Genomic DNA, 21,393 nt, shown 5'->3' with positions numbered 1-21,393 from the left:
AGACAGAGTGCACGTGCGTTTTAGAATGGATGAAGACTTTGAATTATTTGCATTCAGGATAACATATGCTAATGAGATTAGAATGAGACTTTGTCTTCTCCTCCACGAAATATTAAATTTATTTTCTCCGTAAAAACACATTGGCTTCCATAAAGGGTCGGCGAAAATCCGTTAAAGATTGCATCATTCAATGCACATCCCCTTCACATGAATAAAGGGACATTGATCTCCTACTTCAGAAAGGATTTCTGTTCATATAAGTGTGGGGCACAAGTAGGACCAAGTGACCAGCAGTTTTTTCAGAAACTTGAGTGAAAGAAAAGATGACGACAAGGTTCGGTAACATGGAGCTGGCATATGACACGGTCATATGATTGAATTTAAAAAAGAATCCTTTGGGAGGCCAGTTTGAGGGTAACTTGAGTGCCAACTTTGAAATTTGATTTGAGTGTTCTATGGTGAAGACTTTGAATTATTTGCATTTTTCTACCAAAATTACTTTGGGAGGTCATTTTGAGGGTCAGATCTGTGGGCAGCCCTCCTCCCCCCAAACCGCGACAACTATTGTGTGTGCCCTTAAAGGGCTTGTCTTGCAGGACATCATGTGGAGAGCATCGGTGGAGATGCCCTAATTGAACATTTAATGAAATATAAAAATGCCAAAAGAGTATCAACTTTTTGCCTAAAAAATGAGACCTATATAGGCTGCAGCTAATGTTGCAAAAATAAGAGCTTGAATACATCTTGTAAATAATCCAAGAAACACGGCAGGTATATGCATCCATCTTTCGGCTCGAGAATTTCACGGGATAGAGATATGGTATAAGAAATAGGCTATTCAGTGGTATGGTTCCTTAATTAAAACAATAACCTATGCAGCAAAGCATTAAAGTGGACTACTGGCATATATAAGAAAGTAAGTAAGATCAATACCGTACAATCCCTATAAGGGTAAACTTATCAGTTGCAGAGTACGCGAGAATTCCATGTCTCCAAGATCAGACACACTCCAGATCAGTTTAAATCTCTCCAAAATGAAGGTTCTTCTCAATATTAAGTAAAAACAGAGTACTTCGAACAATCATTACATCATCACACATCTCTCACTCATACTGTAGGGATAGGTAAGCAGGGGATGTCCCTAATCAAAATTACCCACAAGGGAGTTAAAGTGTGTTGAATCCACCTTTTAGTACAGAAAAATGGGCGCATTGTCTTGCAACCAGACATTGACTTAATTGAGTGCTGCTATAGAATGTTCTGGTTTGAATTTAAAGCCCGGAACATCCAGATTTTCCCCAAAACTAGTTCATGAGCAAACTCCAAAAAACCAAACTTCTCCAGCTTTTCCGCAAAATGGGTGTCCTGGCAAACTGCCACCATCAGCTACTACTTGATTATTTTTAGATTTAAGAAACCTGGAAAAAAACATCGGATACATTTTAATATAAACATATAAGTGGAATGATTGGCAGAGTAAAAAAGGAGCAATTTTTTTTAAAGTAAACAGAATTGTTGAACTAGTCCATCTACATATGCCCCTTTTAAGTTGAAATGAACAATGAATTATTAGTATTTTGATAACACTCATTTCTTGATTGCAGCAGAAACACCCAATGTGTAATCATTTCTTATGAAATCACAATTTCGAGTTTCAAGCTTGATCAGTTGGTGATAGTATATTTGGGGGAAGAGAAAAGACAATGCTTAATTGGATATTATGGTGACAAGGCAGGGCATCCTTCAGGTTTTTATCAATAATTTATTGCTCAGGTGGTGTACTTAATATTTTAATCACTTGTTATGAAAGCGCAATTTCCAGTTTCAAGCATGATCAGTTGATGATAGTATTTGAGGAAAAACAAAATACAATGCTTAATTGGATATTATGGTGACAAGGCGAGGCATTCTTCAGGTTCTTATCAATGGTTTATTCCTCAGTTTGTAGGGCTGCACCTAATAAGTTAATCATGCTTGCTAGTTCTGAAACATTCTTTTAGATGATGGAATCTAGTTCAGCAAACACTAATACTCCTAAGGGTCCAAGCTAGTACATCAATACTTTTCAGCTGCATTACATGCTGGCTGATGCATTATACCAAATGATCTGAAAATACTAAATATTTGAGCACGTGTATTAGTTATTACAACACTTGGCTTGGCAATTGGCATAGACGCACTGAAATACTGACTGACTAATAATTCTGTAACTAGTATGTGTGCCAACATATACTACTGTTCCAATAAAACATGAACTAGAACTTAACCAACAGCAGACTGGTATTAATGATGGCAACATATTAGGCAATATATACTACTCTTTGAAATAATTGACAAAAAGTGTGCAGGATTGCTCTTTGAAATCATAAACTGAATGGCGTGAGTAACATATATATGTAAGAAGAATACAACATCCTGAACATGTGAATGGATGGCATAAAGCTAACGATATATGGATCAATTCAGAAGCATGCGCTTAGATATATGTAACACAGTACCGAGATACATCGACTTGTAACTTGGTGCACTTCAGTTCATGTGACTTCCACCAGAACGAACCAGAACATCTGCCAAAGTCTTGTTTTCCCCATCATCCTTCTTGCCTGAAAATGCAAATTCCTCTGATGAAGGCACACGGATTTGAGAGAAGACTAACACGACACAATTTATACATACATTCTATCTCTATGCCTTGTACTGATATAGGAAAGCATTCCAAGTCATTATTGGCTTGCTTATAGAGAGAAACCATTCTATGTCTTTCCCAACAGTGCTAATCATTTGACCATTATTGTCCCCACAGAATGATAAACATACCCTACCCTCGGAATGCTTCTAAATAAACTCTGGCGTAGATGGGTAGCAGAAAAAAAAATACAAGCGCGCAAGACTACATGAGCCTGTAGAAACATGTAAATGTAGAACTTTCCAATGTGACCATTTCAGCTACATATCTGGGGAGGGGCTAGAAGTTTAAGGTAGGTGACATGAGACATTGGAATTGAAAACTCGAGTTCCAAATGATATCGCCATTTTAAACCCACGAAGTGAATGAGAATTAGTAGCATGAGTACAGTTTAGATAAAATTGGTAGTGCAAAAAATACTCATAGACCGCAACTTCTAGTAGTACAACATATTGCCTGACTGGAATTTCTAGTAGTATGATGTTTTCACCTACACCTAACTGATTAACAATGACAGCATATTTCGAAGGTCTACAGAATTTTTGTTCCCATCCAAATCGTTACCAAACTATATAATGCAGTTATATAGAAATAATTATGCTCATCTAATCTTTTGATCAACACGAAGAGATCATCTCTACTCGATACCTCCCAGGTTATGATCAACAAACCCTACTCTTTGTTACAATTGTAAACAGATTCTTTGAAAATAAGATGGCCCAGAAAAAACCTCATGGACAATGCAAAATTGCAACCCAGGCACGGTATATATGTTCCAAGATTATGTAAGAGTAACAATTTGAACGACCTAGCTATTGATTACCTGCAGCAGGGATCCGGCTGGAATCAAGCCAGGGTGGAAGCACGCATGTGACACAGGAACTGGTGCCGTCCTTCGGAGAACTCCCAATCACCTCCTCCCTGTTCATGTCCACGACGAGGATGTGCTCTCCGACCGACAGGTAGATGACATTGCTGTTGAGTGGGTCAAGGGCGCTAATTTGAGGCGTGGTCTTCTCCAGCAAAGGCAGCCACGGATGGTCTCCGTCGGCCCAGAGACGGCTGAGCACCAGGCGGTGCTCCAGCGTCCAGGCGCTGCCCTCGTCGTCCAGCGTGAAGACGCTGAGCACGAACGGCTCCCGATTCCACACCTCGGCATACCGCAGCCTTCCGTCGCTGACCCCCATGCGCCGGTACCTACCCAGCCCACCTCTCCGCAAGGCCTCGCCTTCCTCAACGGTACGAAGCAACCTCCCGGTCGGCGCTTCGATGCGCGCAGGGAGCACGCTGCCCCTGGGTAGCTCCACGAACCGGGGCTCCGGCCTGTCGCTGAACGGGTCCGCCGAGATGGCACCCCAGGTCAGGTCCACCCACCACAGCCGGCCGCCGAAGGCAACCGCCTCTTGGTCGTGCTGGCCCCTCTCGAAGTACACTCGGCGCGCAAGCGGGAGTTGGTACGGCGCGGTGGCCGCGAGCTCCCAGCCGCCCGTGTCGGAGAGAAACCGGAGGATCCTGTTCCCCTGCAGCTCCGCCACGGCGAGCCTGTCCGGCGGCCCGTGCCCGCGGTCGGCTTGGGTGAGGACGCCCATGTGAGGGCCGCACAGGAGCTGCGTCGGGCCGTCCCCGATGTCAGGGAGGCGGGCCACTTGGCCGGTGAGCGGGTTGCAGAGGAAGCGCGTGGTGTCTGGGTAGTGCTCGGGGACGATCTCCGTGATCATCTGGCGGACGTGATGGGCGCCCTGCTTGGCGAGGATGGGGGCCGGGGCGCGCATGTCGTAGACGGTGACGAGGACGAGGCCGTCGACGCTCGCGGAGCACACCTTGCCGCAGAGGATCTGCACGACGTCGCTGTCGGGGTCGGGGACGTCGCTGGTGTTGACGTTGAGCGCCGGCACGGAGAGTTGGGAGAAGCCCGGCGGCTCGACGATGAGCGCGGACGAGCGCAGTCGCAACCCGCCGGCCGCTGCCGCCTGCTCGAACATGACCCAGGGAGGACGGGAGGTGGCGCCCGTGGAGAGGGAGCGGCGTAGGCGGCCGGAGACGCCGGCGGAGATGCCAAGAAGGCGCCTTAGTGACATCGCGGCGTGGGCGGCGCGCACTGTAGAGGTGATGCCGATGCGGTGAGGTGAGGTGAGCTGTGAGCAGAAGGATTCCTGATGGTGTGCAGAGGCCTTGGTTCACGTGGACCGGGTGCACACAGCTCAAATATCTGGGCGTGGCAGGCCTTGCAAAATGTGTGGTGGGCGGTTTTGAACGGCGTCGCCCCATTGGCTGTGCTGATCATACGTCACCATTTCCCGCCAAATTTTCCTTCAGCCTGCTCTGTTTCCAGACCTTTGACCGCTAGGACCAGTAGGGTACTGGCCTGGATCATCCGCTCGCAAAACTTTCACTTCGGTCTGAAATATAAAAAACTTTCAATTAGGAATTTAAGGTCCAATAGTGAGCTTTCAGAAACTCTAATTGAGCATCTAAATAATTGGACATATAATTGCCAAATGAGATTTTTTTTTTTGGCATAAAAATACATTTCACATTTTTTAGCATACAAAATGATATAACCAGGGTTCCTTAATTTTAAAAAATGACTTATGCAGCAAAGCAGTAAATTGAACGATTTTGACATGGAAGACAGTGGTGCGATCAGCAGCTTACATCCCAAACTCTCAGTAGGTAAGAAAACTGGCACGGAGCATACATCGTGTGACTGATCCATTGCAGAGTATGCGCAAGGATTCCAAATCGCCAAGATCAGCCACAACTTGAGAAGAGATTAAACCCCTCCAAAATAAAGGCAAACCATGTCAGCGCCAAGGATTTATCTAAACTCCAGATTGAAAAACAATGCAAGACCACATCGTTTTAAGCTTACAGAACTTGCCAATTCAAAGAAAGCGTTCTCAAGTTAAAACGACATTCCAGATTTCACAATGGCCTGTAATAGTTGACAACAACAACACCCCAGAACAGTGTAGGCCATTATATCATAGCCCTAACTTTTAAAAGCTACTGAACGATTCAACACTAAAAGGACATAAATACATGATGCTGTTGTTGACTGTCGATCCATGCTGAATTGCTGACGGAATCAGGCTGTTCTACTAAAGCTCAAGGGGTGAACAAGCAAAGCCAAAATATGTAAAACGTTTGCCAGATTTCCTCAAATTGTGACTAAGGAAGTGCGCCAGAATATTCTAACAAACCCAGACTTCCCACAGCATTCCCCCAAAGCACAAGAGTTCAAAAAATGCCACCATCAGTTTCCTAGTCCTCACAAACAACTCTTCTCTTACAAGTCTCAGAAACCTGCAAAACAAGTTGTAAACATAAGCATGAGTCTCACCAATCTCATTGCAATAGTTCTTGTAAGCAAATATACACTAGGAACTTCTGAATACTCTTATGGAGAGAATGTGTGACATAAAAAAGAGGCGTTTCTTCCATTTGTTCTTGAGCTCAATATAAATACAACTAAACAGAAGCATGGGTTCAGAAGTAAACAGCAACACAAGGAGATTCACGTCAACATCGCTTTGAAACAATGAAAGAAATTAGGTGCCATCTGAACACTGCAACATGAGTGGTTTATTTTCTACTTTCTGGTGCAACAAGAATTACGATATCCTTATTTTACGAAGTAGCAAGAGCATGGTTCAGTTTTGGCAAGATCAGTGGTGATTATATTTGCAATGATGAAAGGCGATGGCTCACCATAATGAAAATACTCGGTATGTACTAAGCTGTACTATTAAACATTACAATTTGTCACACTCCCCCATTTTAACTTTCAAATAACAAGTTAGGTCTGGTGAATCACAAATAGCACTAGTTAATACTATTTGGCAGCCGGCAGACAAATGCACCAAATAGTACTTCTGTTATTTCGAAGTAACAAATTGCAAGAATTTTAAGAGGAATGGAATGTGATAAATAATGTATGATACAAGGAGAGATAGTTATGAGAAAGTACCAAAATACGAATTATCTGGTACACTTCATTTCAACAGCTCTACCTCTACACGTAGAGTGTTCTTTTTGTCTGCATCTGGCGAAACCTCCCTTTTGGCAGTAGTCTTCTTGCTCCAATCTTCAACCATGCAAACAAAAGCTTAAACAATCATAACAAGGTAAACATTTGTCTGCATGGTATGCATGACTTGAAATGGCATAAAAACTTCGGACATTGAACAAGAGTACTGACTTGATTCTAATAACCAACTGAATCAATAAAAAGCAATACCATGTTCCCTAGGATGTCCTAGTAAACAATACATGTGATCTGATATGAAAATCAGGAAACAAGGAAACATCATTACACTGGTATATATATTTAAGCAAAATAGAAAATTTGGAGACTACAATGAAATGAGAATACAAGGTAGCATGCGACTCCAAAGGAGTGACATTGAAAGGGAAGGAGTGGTGCAGCAAGATGTCATCTAGCTCCCAGCAGCAATGTTGGGGAGGCACATCCACATTGTGCATGCACGTGGCAGGAAAGTAGTGCATATTGGAAGAACTTTTCAATTATATAAACACAGACCATAAATTTGATACTGTGCAATACAAAATTGGTGTATTGGTAAAGGATACAGAAGGCACAAAAACTCAGTGAAGTATCAGGGTAACCTTTATCTACCAATACAAAGTTCATATGCTGATAATTTCTCCATATGTATATCTAAATCCAATAAAAGCATAAAAAATAGGCCATCACAAATGACATACACCGTGGTGGCCACTAGGATGGTGCATGGCCCATTGTGATGTAAAGGGAAGCTGTACCAGAAGATTGGAACAAACAGACTAGAACCGTCTTAGTCTTTCACTTGGCTCTACTCCTGCAGCCTATTGTTCCTACCTTGGCTGCACTTCTCCTTTTGTATGTGGTAGTGGCAGAACCACACTACAAAGGATCCAATCACTACTACTCTTCCCCATATTCATCTCAATTTCCCTCAATTCACACAAAATTCTAGCACAATTTGTATACAGAGGACCCTGCAATGTACACAAGCCTCCAGGCACATCATTTCAGAAGGCAGGTTTAAATGGAATGTGTCCAATCTAACATGTGTTCAGCACACATGACTCAAACAAGCAATCCAACGAACTGTGGAAATTACCTGCATAAGGGGGCATTAAGTTGGGAGCACAATGGTAGGAGGGGGTAGGGAAACAAGATATAAATGAACATACTAGAACACACTCAGCCTTTCACTTAGCTTTAGCTCTACTCCTCGACGGCCTATTTTCCTAAGTTGGTTGCACATCCTGCACTTCTTTTGTATGTACAACACTTTCCTCTCAATTTGGACCCAAATTCTAGCAGCACAGTTTCTATACAGAGAATCCTATACATAAGCCTAGTCCAAGCACAAAATTTCAGAAGGGCGAGAGTGTGTTAAAACAAACAAAATGTGCCCAAATCAAGCAATTCTATACTAGTATACTCATACTCAGCATTTCCATAGGTCAAAGGGCGAGAATGTTACCTGTGTACGGGATCTTGGTTGATTCCAGCCATGCCGGGAGCACACATGGTAGGATGGGGACACGGGGTATAGCTAGACGAGAACTCCCGGTAACCTTCTTGTTAACCATGTCCACGCCGAGAAGCTGGTCACCGCAGACGAGGTAGACCACATTGGCGTTGAGCGGGTCAATGGCCCCAATCACCGGCATCTCCTTCAAGGGCGGAAACTGGTTGCGTTCGTCCATCCAGATGTGGAGAAATGGCACCTCCTGGTCCAGCGTCCAGGAGGTGCCCCCGTCGTCGAGGGAGAAGGCGCTGATCACGTAGGGCTTGTCCTTGGACACCTCGACGTACCGCATCTTCCCGTCGCTGACCCCCATGCGCCGGTACCTGCCGAGTTGCTTCATGAAGACCATGCCCTTGAGGTCAGGCAGCACGCTGCCTCTGGGCAGCTCCACGAAGCGGGGCTCCGGGCGGTCGCTGAGCGGGTCCACCGAGACGGCTCCCCAGCTCTCGTCGACCCACCACAGCCGGTCGCCGAAGGCCACCACGGCGGTGACGACGTCCATCTGCCGCCCCGCCGCAGCCGGCAGAGGGGACGGCAAGCCCACCAACTTCTCCCACTCCCCGGTCTCGGAGAGAAACCGCCTCATGGCCAATCCCTCCTCCTCCTCCCTGCCTCCGGCGGTGAACATCTCAGCTACCGCGTACCTGTCCGGGGGCGCGTCGCTGTTTTGTGATTGGGTGAGGATGCCGAGGTGGTTGCAGGCGGAGGTCCTCTTGGTGCCGTCGATGTCCGGGAGGCGGTAAAGCTCGCCGCTTAGCGGGTTGCAGACGAAGCGCGTGGTCTCCGGGTTAGTGTCCACGTCGGTGAAGGAGAGGTTGAGCATGGCGGATACCAGGGACTCGCGGTGGTCGCCGCCGCCGCCGCCGACGGAGAAGGCGAAGCGGGACTCCCAGAAGCGCAGGAGGAGGAAGCCGTGGGCGCTGGTGGCGCAGACCTGGCCCGGGACGGAGCCGTGCTTGCCGGTGGCGGGGTCGAGGAGAGGGCGCGGGTGGACGAAGTGGGCGGGGACGGTGAGGTTGGTGAGGAACGGGGGCGCGTCGAGGTGGAAGGACGCGCCCGGCGCCGGCGCCCCCGACTTGTCCATGGAGGTGAGCTGGATGAGGGCCCACGGCGGGCGCGAGGCGGCCGTGGAGAGGGAGCGGCGGAGGCCGCCGGTGAGGAGGCGGAGCATTGTGCGGCGGATGGGGCGGTGCGGTAAATCCTACTCGTAGAATGGAGGAAGTGCAGTGGGTTGGGGTTGGTTCACGTTTCACGAGACGACTGCTGTGGACTTGTTCTACAGAGGGGTTCGGATCCCCTGGAGTTGGCCTCAACTCCTCCGCGTGGAGTTGCACAAATCTCAGCCCTCCTTTTCTCTTTATGGCCCAGATTTAATCAGTCATAACAATTTATGATTTATCTTAATTAAACGTGCAGGGAAGCAGTTTCAGTACACACTGAGATTTGTGCAACTCCACGCGGTGGAGTTGAGGCCAACTCCAGGGGATCCGAACCCGGGATGGGAAGCGAGCAACGATGGGGTCCCTGAGACGCCACCTCCTCTGCTTCTGCAGAACAGGCAACGTTCCAAGGAAAACCAGAGAAAGAAACAGAGCACGCACAGGCTACGAAATTGTTTGGTGTCGGCAGCAATATTTGACTCACTCCGGCGCGATCCAATAAAGCACCGTTTCGGGTCTAATAGAATTATCGATAATCCCGTGCTGGCCCTTCACGCGGGATGCGTATAAGGGGCGCCGGCACCCTTGTCCACGTAGGAAAACGCTCGCAGGGCCTTTCTGTCAGCCAAATGCGCGTGTTTCCCCTAACTCCTACCCCCGTCCGGTCCGCCTCCCGTCGCCTCCCCCGTGGCCGCCTTCCACCCCGCCTGTCCAGAAATCACCAGCCATCGTGGCGCCTCATCTCAACGCCTGGCCTCCTCGCTGGCACTAGGAGGCTGCCACCACGATCGTCCGTCCGTCCCGCTCGCAAGGTGTTCGGCGGATTGTCGCGATGGACAGCGACGATGAGATCTTGGCGCGGCTGTTCATGTAGGAGGAGAACACTGCCGTCGTCCGGCGGCACCAGCAGTTGATGCTGTTCATGAAGATTGTCTTCGGCGTCATGGAGTGCGACGACTACTTCATGTGCAAGCAAGATTGCACCAGTTTGTGGGGCTTCTCCTCAATCCAGAAGTGCACTGCTGTATTGCGTTGTCTTGCATAAGGAGCTCCCACAGATGCAGTTCATGACTACCTGCGTATGGCGGAGTCGACATGCTCCAAGGTTGTCTACAGATTTTGTCGAGCCGTCATAGCGGTGTTTGCTGGAGATTATTTGAGAGCACCGACGACGACAGATGATATGCAGCTCAGATCCTGGCACAAAATGCCGCTCGAGGGTTTCTAGTGATGCTTGGAAGCATCGACTTCATGCATTGGGTTGGAAGAATTGTCATTTTGCTTGGCAAGAAATATACAAGGGGCATAAAGGTCGAAATATACAAGGGGCATAAAGGTCACTACAATGTCATTCTTCAGGCGGTCGCAGACTATGATCTCTAGATTTGGTATGGTAGGAACCCGCAATGATATCAACGTGTTGCAGCGCTCTCCGGTGTTTGCCAGGCTAGCTAAGGGACAGGCTCCTACCGTGAACTTTGAGGTCAACGGCCAAGCATACAAGATGGTATCTATCCAAGGTATGTTACATTTGTGAAGACAATCCCTAATCCAGGTTCGGAGATGAACGCTTATTTTGCGACATGCTAGGAAGGAGCTCACAAGGATGTTAGCGGGCTTTTGGTGTGCTCTAGCAGTGTTTCGCCGTTGTCAGGTACCCTGCTCTCACTTGGTCGGAGTCTCAGATGTGGGAGATGATGAACGCTTGTGTGATCATGCACAACATAAACATTGGGAGCGAGCGTGACGAAGCACAGATGATGATCAACCATTTAATTATCAAGAGCATCTTACTCAAGTTGAGCACGTATCCCAAGAGTTCGTGACTTTCCTTGACATGCATGCAAAATCCGATGTTCATGCTCAACTTTAGGTGGAACTAGTTGTGTATCTGTGGGCGAGGAGAGGAACCGCTAACACATGATTTAAAATTTAAATTATTGTATAAATAATTCCATTTGTATTTGTGTTAAAATGTGTTAAATTACTGCATGACAAATTATTGTTTGAATAAAATTTAAATTATCGTATGAAAAAATTTTGGGGAACGGCCGTCCCTATAGTTCGGAAGCATCCCCATACACTCGTGCCGGCGTACCTGTCGGCGCCTATTTAGAGGCCGCTGATGGAGATGCTTTTAAGCAAGCTGCTGGATTCAAATTCGTAGGCACGCTCATGGTGAAGATTTTCAATCTTTTAGTTTTTGCAGTCCTCCAAACTCAAGATTTAAAAAATAAAAAATACGACTTGGGGGTTAAGAAGCCCTCCAAGCAATTCAATAGATGGTAATTTGGTGTGTACGGTGAGAGAGCGGGCGCTAGCACTCGAACTCACGATCTCGCGGGTAGCACAGGTCTCAGCACCCGGCAATCATCTGGGCTATGCCTCGGTTCACTCCAGACTCAAGATTTCAATTGCCTTTCAGCAGTTCCAGGAATTTGAGGTTACGTGGGTTTAGACGAAATTAACCTTTTTTTCAAACGTTCGACACAAAATAACCTTACATTGCTACCACAAACATGAGGACATGAGGTTGCGGATCATATATGACTCCTTTGGCCAGGGAGTCACGCTACTGAGTATGACTTCTTAGGAACGGGAGTTATTGAAAGGACCGCGCTGAGGATCCTCCGGAGGCACAGAACGACCGAGCCTCCGGATCGGTAACCGTTGATTCATTTAATGAGGACCGTCCGATCTGGAGCTCCCCCTCCCTCTCTCCCGCTTATGCTTCATTGAAGCAACCTTCTGATTGCTCGCAGCAAGCTCACCACCCTGGTCAGATCTCGGCGGAAGACGGCGATCGCGGCGCGGCGCGGCGGCGCGCCAGGTAGCAATCGCCGGAGGAAGCTGCAGCAATCGACGGCGGGAGGATGGCCCACCTACTCCGATCAATCCTCTTCCCCTCCGAAGGTGATCCAAATCACCTGGCCGCGCCACCATCGAAGGTGGCATCCTTCTCTGCTTCAAACCATGGTCGTCCCCGACGATGTGAGGGTGCTCAGGCAAGCGCCAGAGAGGGTGATCTGCTGCAAGGTTTTCGTCCTCGCTACAACAACCCTGAAGTAATTTTTACTCAGGATCCTGAGATTGAAGAACCTGCTGCTTCGGTGAGTGATCCTGTCCGCAATTAGTTGTTGCTAATGCTGCTAGGGTTTCGGATGGTTTCCTGTCCTCATGATGATTGACATGTTGTCCTAGTGCTTCCATGTAGCAGATGCTTTGTGTGGATGATTTTGTACACTATTGCAACTAATGTGACATTGCTTCATGTTTGTTTGCACAGTAGCTGTTTTGGTAGCATATCTTATACTAGGTAGCAGATGTGAATTTATTCAGAAAAATAGTGTTTCAATGATCAAAAGGTTAGCTGTGGTGTCATATTATTTTCTCGCATTGTTTCATTGAAGCACTGTAGTTAATGCAAAACGATGTTCAACTAATTTTTGTTGTGCTGCCATACAACATAACTAAAAATTGTATCAACTAACCATAACTAAAAATGTTTGCAGAGGTTTGTTGCTGACAGCATTCTAGGAGGGTTTGATCTCAACCAGGAGTATGAAGAAAATTGTGGTGTTGATGCTACGGTGAATGAAAATGCTGAGTTTGTACCGGAACCAGGAAGTTCTTCTTTTGTGCCGGGGCCAGAAAGTGCTACGTTTGTTCCGGGGCCAGAAAGTGCTGCCAGTGGGAATGCTGCTGAAGAAGCAGCTGATGAGATATCTTCACAGCCAGCTGTTCCTTATGTTGGCATGGAATTCGATGATCTAGAAGAAGCATATAAAGTCTACAATGACTATGCCTACAAAACAGGGTTTGGCATAAGAATAGGAAACACAAAATACAGTACAGCACGCAATGTACCAAAGGATACAATACTGAACAGGGTGTTCGAGTGCGTCCATACTGGGAAACCTATCGCTGCAACTCAAGGAAACCGAAACAGAAAAGATTCTGCTGCAAATATGATGGATAGTCCAGTTGACATGAGCAGCTTCACCGCGGAGAAACAATAAAAAAATAAAGGGCTGCAGATGGGACCTGTCTGATACAAGGCAACGAAACAGACTGTTGCGCTACGATTGCAAAGCACATATGCATGTTGGCAAGCGAAACGGTCGTTGGACAAAGGATGCTTTTCACAGAGGATCACACACACCCTATGGTGAAGCAACTAGGGCGACGAAGATATTACCGCTCACATAGGAAGGTGCCAGAAGAGGACTTTCAGTTGCTGCAAACCTTGCATAATCAAAACATTACTACTGCTCAGATTATGGGGTGCCTAGGAAATGTTCGTGGTGGTGACCTGAGGACATTGGGTTATGTGAAGAGAGATGTTTCGAACATAAGAACAATGCTTCGTAATGATGTCTCGCTGCGAGACATGAGTCTGACAATTGAGTACTTTGAAAAAAGAAAAGCTGAAAGCCCGAGCTTCTTTTATGCAACACAGCTGGATGAGAATAATGCTGTAAGGGCTCTGTTCTGGGTGGACGGGAGAACTAGGTCGTTGTATCCAAAGTACAAGGACTGTGTCTTTTTTGACACTACCTTCTGTACTAATAGATACAATATGCCTTTTGCGCCAATAGTCGGGATAAATAACCATACACACACAATTGTGTTGGGCTGTGCTTTGCTACCTGATGAAACATTTGAAACATTCAAGTGGGTTTTTGAAAGGTGGATGATGGCGATGAATCAAGTGGCTCCTGATCATATAATGACAGATCAAGATCAGCAAATTGGTAATGCAATATCCAAAGTTTTCCCTCACTCAATACACAGATGTTGCTTCTACCATGTGGTGAACTTGGCGAGAAGGAAACTCGGTCCAAAATTAGTTGATGGGCACCCTTTTGCTGATGCTTTCTATTCCTGCATATATGGAACAGATTCTCCTGAACAATTTGAGTACTGCTGGAAGCACATGCTGCAAGTACACTCAATGTCTGAAAACAAACACCTACAGAACATGTGGGACAGTCGAAAAAATGGGCACCTGTCTATTTCAGGCACAGATTCTTCCCGTTTACATCTACAACTGGAAGATCTGAAGGGCTGAATTCATATTTCAAAAAGCTAGTTCGACCAAGTGAATCCGTGTGGAATTTTGTGCAGCAATATGAATTGTGCCAGAACTTGATGCTAGATCGTGAAGATAATGCAGGTTTCACCATGGAGACAACAGGGAGACCTCTTTGGGGAAGGTTAGATATATCGAACTTCCTCATGATGCAACTTTCGATTTGTTTCATATATGCTTGCAGCAATGAAATGTAATAATATATATCTACAATATCTAATAGTTGTTTATGTTTGCAACTATCATTTTCTGCAGTTGGAGCATTGAGGCACAATCTCAGAAATTCTACACCCCAGAAGTGTTTGAAAGGTTCCAGAAAATGATTTCGACATCAACAAGGTTTCATCCAATTCATGTTGAAGCAGAAAAGTTGAGTTTCGATCTTATTCCAAACATTGGACTTAATGTTAAAACATATCGAGTTGAAGTTGATGCTGCGGAATCATTGTATAGTTGTGGTTGCAACACATTCGAGATGTGTGGTCTTTTATGCGCACACATCATCAGAGTGATGGTGCACCTAAATGTCCAAGAAATACCAGCAAGGTACTTGCTTCATCGCTGGTCTGCTGCGGCAACAACAACTCCACCAGACCCCGGCGCAAACACAATCAGATTTGGGGTTCCTACAACCAACACACTGAAGTACAATGCACTGTGCAGGAAGATGAACAATCTTGCTTCGGATGCTTGCTACGCTGAAGATACATATGCAATTGTGTCAAGTATGGTTGATGAAGCAAGTAAAATTGTAACTAACATGAGGAGAGCTCGAAATGGAATGCAGCAACAGCAAGAAGGTATGCAGCCAGAACAGCATGAAGCAGGTCATCAGGGTAATGAAGCACAACAGAAAGCAGCAGTAGATGAAGCACAAGGAAGTGGCAACCTGCGAAACCCACCCAGGAACAAACCTAAAGGACGTCCAAAAGAAACAGAAAAGCGACATAAGCCTTTGATCGAGCTAAGAGAAGAAGCAAACAAAAAAAGACAGAAGAAGGCGAGTGAACCCAAGACCAAGAAGGAACCTGCAATGAAGAGGAAGGCAAGGGTGAAAAAATGTCCCTATTGCAATGAAGAAGGTCACACGATACAAGAATGCACATGGATGAAACTTGCAAGACAAGCTGACGAAGCAAGGGCTGCAGGCGTTGAGTTGAGGTTATAGATGCTGCGATAATGTTAACTACAGAAATGTAGTCAGGTTGATATTATTAGTACATACTTGAAAAATTATTGTAAGAAACACATCTATAGGTTTACACAAAAACTGCAATGCACATCAGATTTGTTTGTCGTTTCAAGATGAAATATCTATTTTGGAGCAACCTGTGGTACCATGTAAAGAATTCATACATATGCTTTGAAGGATAAGTGTACCAGACCCTTTACTTTGGTTGAAGCATTAGGTAAATGTATTAGAAGCAGTAATTCTGGTGGTATGAAGCACATAGAAAGTGTGTTTGCAGCAAGATATTTGTCAAAAAGAAATGCTGGGTATTTCTTGGTAGACGATGTTTTAGCATGAGTGTAGCAAAGGAGATTAGTAGCATATAATTGCATTCTTCTGGCATAAATTGCATGGACCTCCTATTTGAATCAACAAAAATTAGTGCTCACACATGCTTTTGAAAGCAACAGAAATTGTAATTTGTAGCTGATCAGCTATGCTTTTGAAGCAACAAGAATTATCATTTGAAGCTTGTCAGGTATGCTTTTGAAGCAACAGAAAATGACTTATGTAGCTGATCAGGTATGCTTTTGAAGCAACAAAACATGTCTTATGTAGCTGAGCACACATGCTTTTGAAGCAACAGAAAATGTAATTTGTAGCTGATCAGCTATGCTTTTGAAGCAACAAGAATTATCATTTGAAGCTTGTCAGGTATGCTTTTGAAGCAGCAGTATATAACTATTAGTGCTCAGATCTTGCTGCACACAAATGAGTAACATAGTGAAAAACATAGATCTTTGCTGCATTAAAACACAAAAAAAAGGTCATGATATATATTGCGAAATATGCATTGTTTCCTCATATTGCATTAACATATGCGTCGAAGACAAGGCTTTGTAGTGCACATATAAACGGAGAAATCTAAATGAAGCATCCATCCATTTACATAGCGAAGATCAAAGTTTACATCCGCCCGACAAAAGGACTCCAGAACAACGATCAAACTATAGTAACTCTGCCACAAAAAGACTAGTACTATCAAACTACAGAAACTCCTACTTGGACTGCAACTCAGCATCCATAAGCTTCTCAACAGACTCTGCGTTGTCTCTATTGTTGATCAGACTTGATGCTATGTACTTGCGAAAATCTGGAATGACCTTGTCATCAAACTCTGCCACCACCTTCCCTGTGAAATGGTCCATGTACAGAAGACAGAAGAATCCACAATCAAACCTGTAGCATGAAAATAAAACATGGAAGCAATTAGTGTGTGAGTTGTATGTTTGGGTAACAATTTGGATTTTGCAAAAAAGGCTCTGAAAACAACGAAACTTACGTTGTCTTCTGTTGTGGATGGTCAGGTGTAGACAAGTTGTAAACGGACCAATCAATCTTTGCTACACCTGACTCATTGACAAGCCTCCTGAAGTTTGTGAACTATGAAGTAACAAAAGCAAGTGTAGTTAGTCATTGATTTTTAATACACATATGCTACATGAACTATTTGTATCACTAACCAGATTATTTGCAGCTTCTTGCAACTTGCTGGTACCATCAGCTTTAAGCAATGAATCAAAAATGTGGTACTGCTTGTGCACAAGATTGACAGAACACACAATCCAGTGGTAGTCTTTGACAACATGAAAGTACAGCTGCAGAACACCATTGAAACAAATTAAGAACCTTCTCAAGTCTACCATAAATGAGATGCAACAGGAAAAACAAGTTACAAAAATAAAAAGCTCACGAGGTCATCTTTTAGCATTTTTGACTTGCTGACTTCGGACTTGAAATCTTTCATGCATTCTTTTGGATTGAATGTTGCTGGATCGACAATTAGCTTAGACTGAAAAATTCATGACTGTCTTGTTAGATGCTGGATTGAATGTTGCTGGAACAATGTTTGAAAAGTTAAGTCGTGCAAGTACTAACCACCATATGCTGCGAGAATGCATACTTTTTCTTCGCTCGGTTGCTTTTCGCAGCCAATAATGTTGATTCACGGTTGAACTTCTCAGTCCACACATCCATTACTTGGCTATCTAGTGGCATTCGAGGCTTGAGAGAAGCTACAAAGCTTCTGTATGTGCAAAAGGAGCGTCCAATCTGAACAAAAGCTTTGCTGCGAAGAAGCATATATAAAAACATAAAAAGCCAGTTACATGCTTAGAAGCAAAAAGTTTCATGTAATGAAGCAATACATTTATAATATTGAAACTCCTAAATTGAACCAAAGAAGCACATTGTAGTATCAATTGAAGCAACATCCATTTAATAAAGAAACATACTGTTTTAACAAAAATGCAAATATAACAAAAAATGTGAACTCACGGCATATCATTCTTCGGCTGCCTCTTTAATTTCCGACCATGTATGACAAATTTGTCGTACGTATGAATTGTATCTTGAGAGACCCGAATCTTCTTCATTTTAGGATGTGAAGGCTCATCCTTTGCTGCTCTCTTTGCTCTATTTCTCTTATCAACTGTATCTACCCCAGTAGTAGCATCTTTCTCAACAGAATCCATAATGACATCTGCAGAGGTAGAAGAAAAACAAGGAAAAAAAGAGGGTGTGTCAACCAATTGAAACAAAGCATACAAAAGACTATAAAACGTTGAAACAGACAGTGCACCTGCACTCTTGGGGCCAATTGGTGTCTTTGGCTCACCCAAAACAGCAGCTTCAACAATGATGAAATTTTGAACGGTAGAATCATTCTCGCTTGCTGCAAAAAAAACAAAAACACAAAAAAGCTGCAGTCATGGAACCCAAGAAATGTTCACAAAAAGATATACAAAAAACACATACTTGTAACAGGTGGAATCTTCAGAACAGCCGCAGCAGGCAGGTTATCCACATCAGACTCTTTACCGTGATTCTCCGGAGGATACACGGCAGTTGCAAATGTGGTGGTATCTTCGAACATCCGCAACAATCGGATTCTCCACAAGAAAGTGAGCAGGTGCCTTATTATCCACAGCAGCCGCAGCAGTTGGATTCTCCACGGCAGCCACATCAGGTGCATTTCCCACGGCAGCCACAACATGTACCATCTCCACATCAGCTAGGTGGTGCCTCCAATGCCGCAACAGCTTGGATTATCCGTAACAGCCGCACTGCATGGTTTCTTCGTAACAGTACAGGAGGTGGATTAACCACAAGAGCCACATCAGCTGAACAAGATGTTTTTTCGACAGACAGTGGCTTCTCCAACTCAGGCACAGGAACTGGACACATATCAGAAGATGCAGCAGTATCAGCAGTTGATCTAAGACTTGTTCTGTCTGGGATTGCATTGAAGAACTCCCATTCTTCGGAACCTTGAGGAAACAAATCCATTGAAGGAGGATCCGGAGCACGGTTCCAGGATTCTGCAGATACACCCTCTGGTATACTAGAACGAAACGGAGATCTCACCGGACTATCAACAGAGTTGAACTCACCAGTGTACCCTTGTTTAAACGAAGCATCAACAATTATTGCAGGCTGTGGAACATCTGGTATGCCGCTGCGAGTCAACATCCGGATAATCTTCCATTGCATCAGTCTGTAAGTCAACATATTCTTCAGTTTCATCACCGCTGTTGTGATCTCCGCTGTTGTGATCTCCTTCATCCATTGTATTTTGTCCATCCTTTGCAAGATCCTCGTTTTCTTCCTCAGATACATTGGGATTTGTGCTTTGCTCACCATTTGCTTCTGATGGAAACACAATACTTGGACCATCGCCTTCTTGGATAAGAGCATCAACGTCAACCAATAGAGCGGACATACGCTGAGAATACATGCGTTTCAGCGCAACACCAAGGTTCTTCATAGTTGCTTCGACATCAGCAGCATAAATAGCCTTATGCTTATCATACAGGTGCTTGTAACGAGCTGGAATCTACAAAAGAAATAGCAAAATTTGATTATTACTGAAGCAAAAATAGGTTGCAGCAAATGTAGAATGAAGAATACTGATAAAACCAGCATGAACTAAGCAGCAGCAAAAAGCAAAAGTTAATAAAGCAAGACTATAATAGTAAGGCAGCATTAAAAAACATGCTAAGATATAAAATGCTAAGGTACAAAATTTAAAAGATAGCAACATTTAATAATATGTAATGAAGCTTTCAATTAGAACTAAAGAGACAAGTGGAAATCATCATTGAAGCACTTATATAAGCCTACTAGCAAAAACATAAAAAAAAGCAATTGCTTATATTGAAAAAGTAGCAGCTTTCAATTGAAGCCAATGAAGCAAAACTATAACAGTATGGCAGCAATTTAAAAAGTCTAAGGTAGCAACCTGAAAAATTATCAGATAAAACCTTTTAAAAAAGTAGTCTAATGCAGGAAACAAATTTTGATATATTGGTTACCTCCAATTCCTGGCTGTTTGGAAAACCAGGAACAAGCCATTCATTCAGTGATGCCGATGGGTTAACTTCAACATCTTCACCAGTTTCACCAGTTTCAGGCGGTTGAACAGTTTGAGCATATGGAGTACTTGAGAACGGAAGAAACTGCAAAAACATCAGAAGCCAAAAGAAAAATAATTATTGAACATGTATACATATAAGAAGGATGCACAAATAGCCAACAATTGATAACAAGAATTCAGACTTACAGGTCTCCTTGCAAAGATAGTACTGTTGAATAGCTTTTTCTTGTCAATATCAGTAGCAACTACAAACTCGAAGTCCTTGCTCTTTACATGACACATTCTAGGCAGTGAGTAGTCAATGACATACTCATTTGGAGGAAATTGCAAGTGATCCATATAAACAATCTGCATGAAGCACATTGTTTAAGCATATTGGTAGAAAAGGAAGCATGTGAAATCAGGAAAAAAACAATGAAGAAAACATGGAAGAAAAAGAACATACCCCAAGGAATGGCAAAGGACCACTTATCCAGAAATCACCACCCACGACACCTGATGCCCGTAGCTTTGCCTTCTTCTCCTGGATTTTCTTAACATGCAACATACATTCATCCAATATGTGCTGATCCCAAGCTAGCTCCACTGAGGAGAAAGGGTCGGCAAGACATCCAAGATAGTCCATAGACAACATATTACCAGTGCCTGGGTTAAGAACTGTTGCGAGCACAAGAAGATCCCAGCTCCTAACTATGGTTTCCTCATCTTTAATGTCACATTCCAGTAACACCTACAAAAATTAAAAAAGCATGAGTAAAAAATGCAAAACAAAAATATAGGAACAGAAAGCAAAAATGTCATAGTACAGAAGCACCCAACGACGGGTAAAAAGAGCATTGGTATGAAAAAATAAGCTGCTGGCAGATAACTAATGAAGCATGTACTGCTATCTAAAGATACAAAAATAAAGTAATATTGCAGCACAAAACACAAAGTATTGAGAGCATCAGGAATAGACAAAACACAAAGTATTTTGAAGCACAAACAAAGCAGTACCTTCTCAGCATTTTTTATGGGCGGCCTTGGGTTATTCTGCTTATAAACATCACGCAACTGGCATGGAACACTCCTGTTAATCAAGTCAACAGCCCTGTTACCTGATGGTACATTAAACACCTTCCTGACCATGTCTGTAGTGAACACAATTCTCTTCCCATGATAACAGAACTCACGCAGCTGATAACTCGTATGTGTCACAATAAAATCAAGAAGGCGATTTGGCACAGTGAATGGAGCAACACTAAGCATGCTCTTAAATGCACTCCTCTTTGCAATAACATCCCGCTTGTCCTCAGGGAGTTTCTTA

At 44.2% G+C, this 21,393-nt stretch overlaps 3 protein-coding genes and 1 long non-coding RNA gene across 5 annotated transcripts; all 4 read right to left on the bottom strand.

Moving 5' to 3' along the window:
• Positions 1-1,099: 1,099 nt before the first annotated feature.
• Positions 1,100-5,482, bottom strand: LOC127320441 (uncharacterized). The gene is made up of 4 exons (XM_051349821.2): positions 5,342-5,482; positions 3,510-5,085; positions 2,499-2,603; positions 1,100-1,418 (listed from the first exon to the last, which is right to left on the bottom strand). The coding sequence occupies exons 2-3, from the start codon at positions 4,762-4,764 to the stop codon at positions 2,530-2,532; spliced, it is 1,329 nt and encodes a 442-aa protein (XP_051205781.1). The 5' UTR covers positions 4,765-5,085; positions 5,342-5,482; the 3' UTR covers positions 1,100-1,418; positions 2,499-2,529.
• Positions 5,483-5,665: 183 nt separating this feature from the next.
• On the bottom strand, positions 5,666-9,450 carry LOC127320473 (uncharacterized). Of its 2 annotated transcripts, XM_051349823.2 has the most exons (3): positions 8,182-9,449; positions 6,657-6,773; positions 5,666-5,992 (listed from the first exon to the last, which is right to left on the bottom strand). In XM_051349823.2, exons 1-2 carry the CDS (start codon positions 9,398-9,400, stop codon positions 6,682-6,684), a joined length of 1,311 nt encoding a protein of 436 aa, XP_051205783.1. In that variant the 5' UTR covers positions 9,401-9,449; the 3' UTR covers positions 5,666-5,992; positions 6,657-6,681. The 2 variants fall into 2 exon arrangements, with proteins under 2 accessions (XP_051205783.1, XP_071678867.1); XM_071822766.1 differs by lacking the exon at positions 5,666-5,992 and having other exon boundaries at positions 6,435-6,773; positions 8,182-9,450.
• A 7,036-nt stretch (positions 9,451-16,486) lies between these two features.
• LOC139833950 (putative ubiquitin-like-specific protease 1B) lies at positions 16,487-17,358 on the bottom strand. Its single transcript, XM_071824327.1, has 3 exons — positions 17,176-17,358; positions 16,995-17,095; positions 16,487-16,891 (listed from the first exon to the last, which is right to left on the bottom strand). The coding sequence occupies exons 1-3, from the start codon at positions 17,356-17,358 to the stop codon at positions 16,711-16,713; spliced, it is 465 nt and encodes a 154-aa protein (XP_071680428.1). The 3' UTR covers positions 16,487-16,710.
• Positions 17,359-17,402: 44 nt separating this feature from the next.
• On the bottom strand, positions 17,403-18,113 carry LOC139835039 (uncharacterized). The gene is made up of 3 exons (XR_011750752.1): positions 17,990-18,113; positions 17,591-17,780; positions 17,403-17,504 (listed from the first exon to the last, which is right to left on the bottom strand). It is a non-coding gene; the product is annotated as an uncharacterized lncRNA (long non-coding RNA).
• Positions 18,114-21,393: the final 3,280 nt, after the last annotated feature.

The sequence above is a fragment of the Lolium perenne genome, chromosome 1, assembly GCF_019359855.2.
Source record: "Lolium perenne isolate Kyuss_39 chromosome 1, Kyuss_2.0, whole genome shotgun sequence".
Lineage (NCBI taxonomy): Eukaryota > Viridiplantae > Streptophyta > Magnoliopsida > Poales > Poaceae > Lolium > Lolium perenne.
Note: the sequence above shows the minus strand (reverse complement) of the source record. Positions and strands in the feature narration are given on the sequence as shown.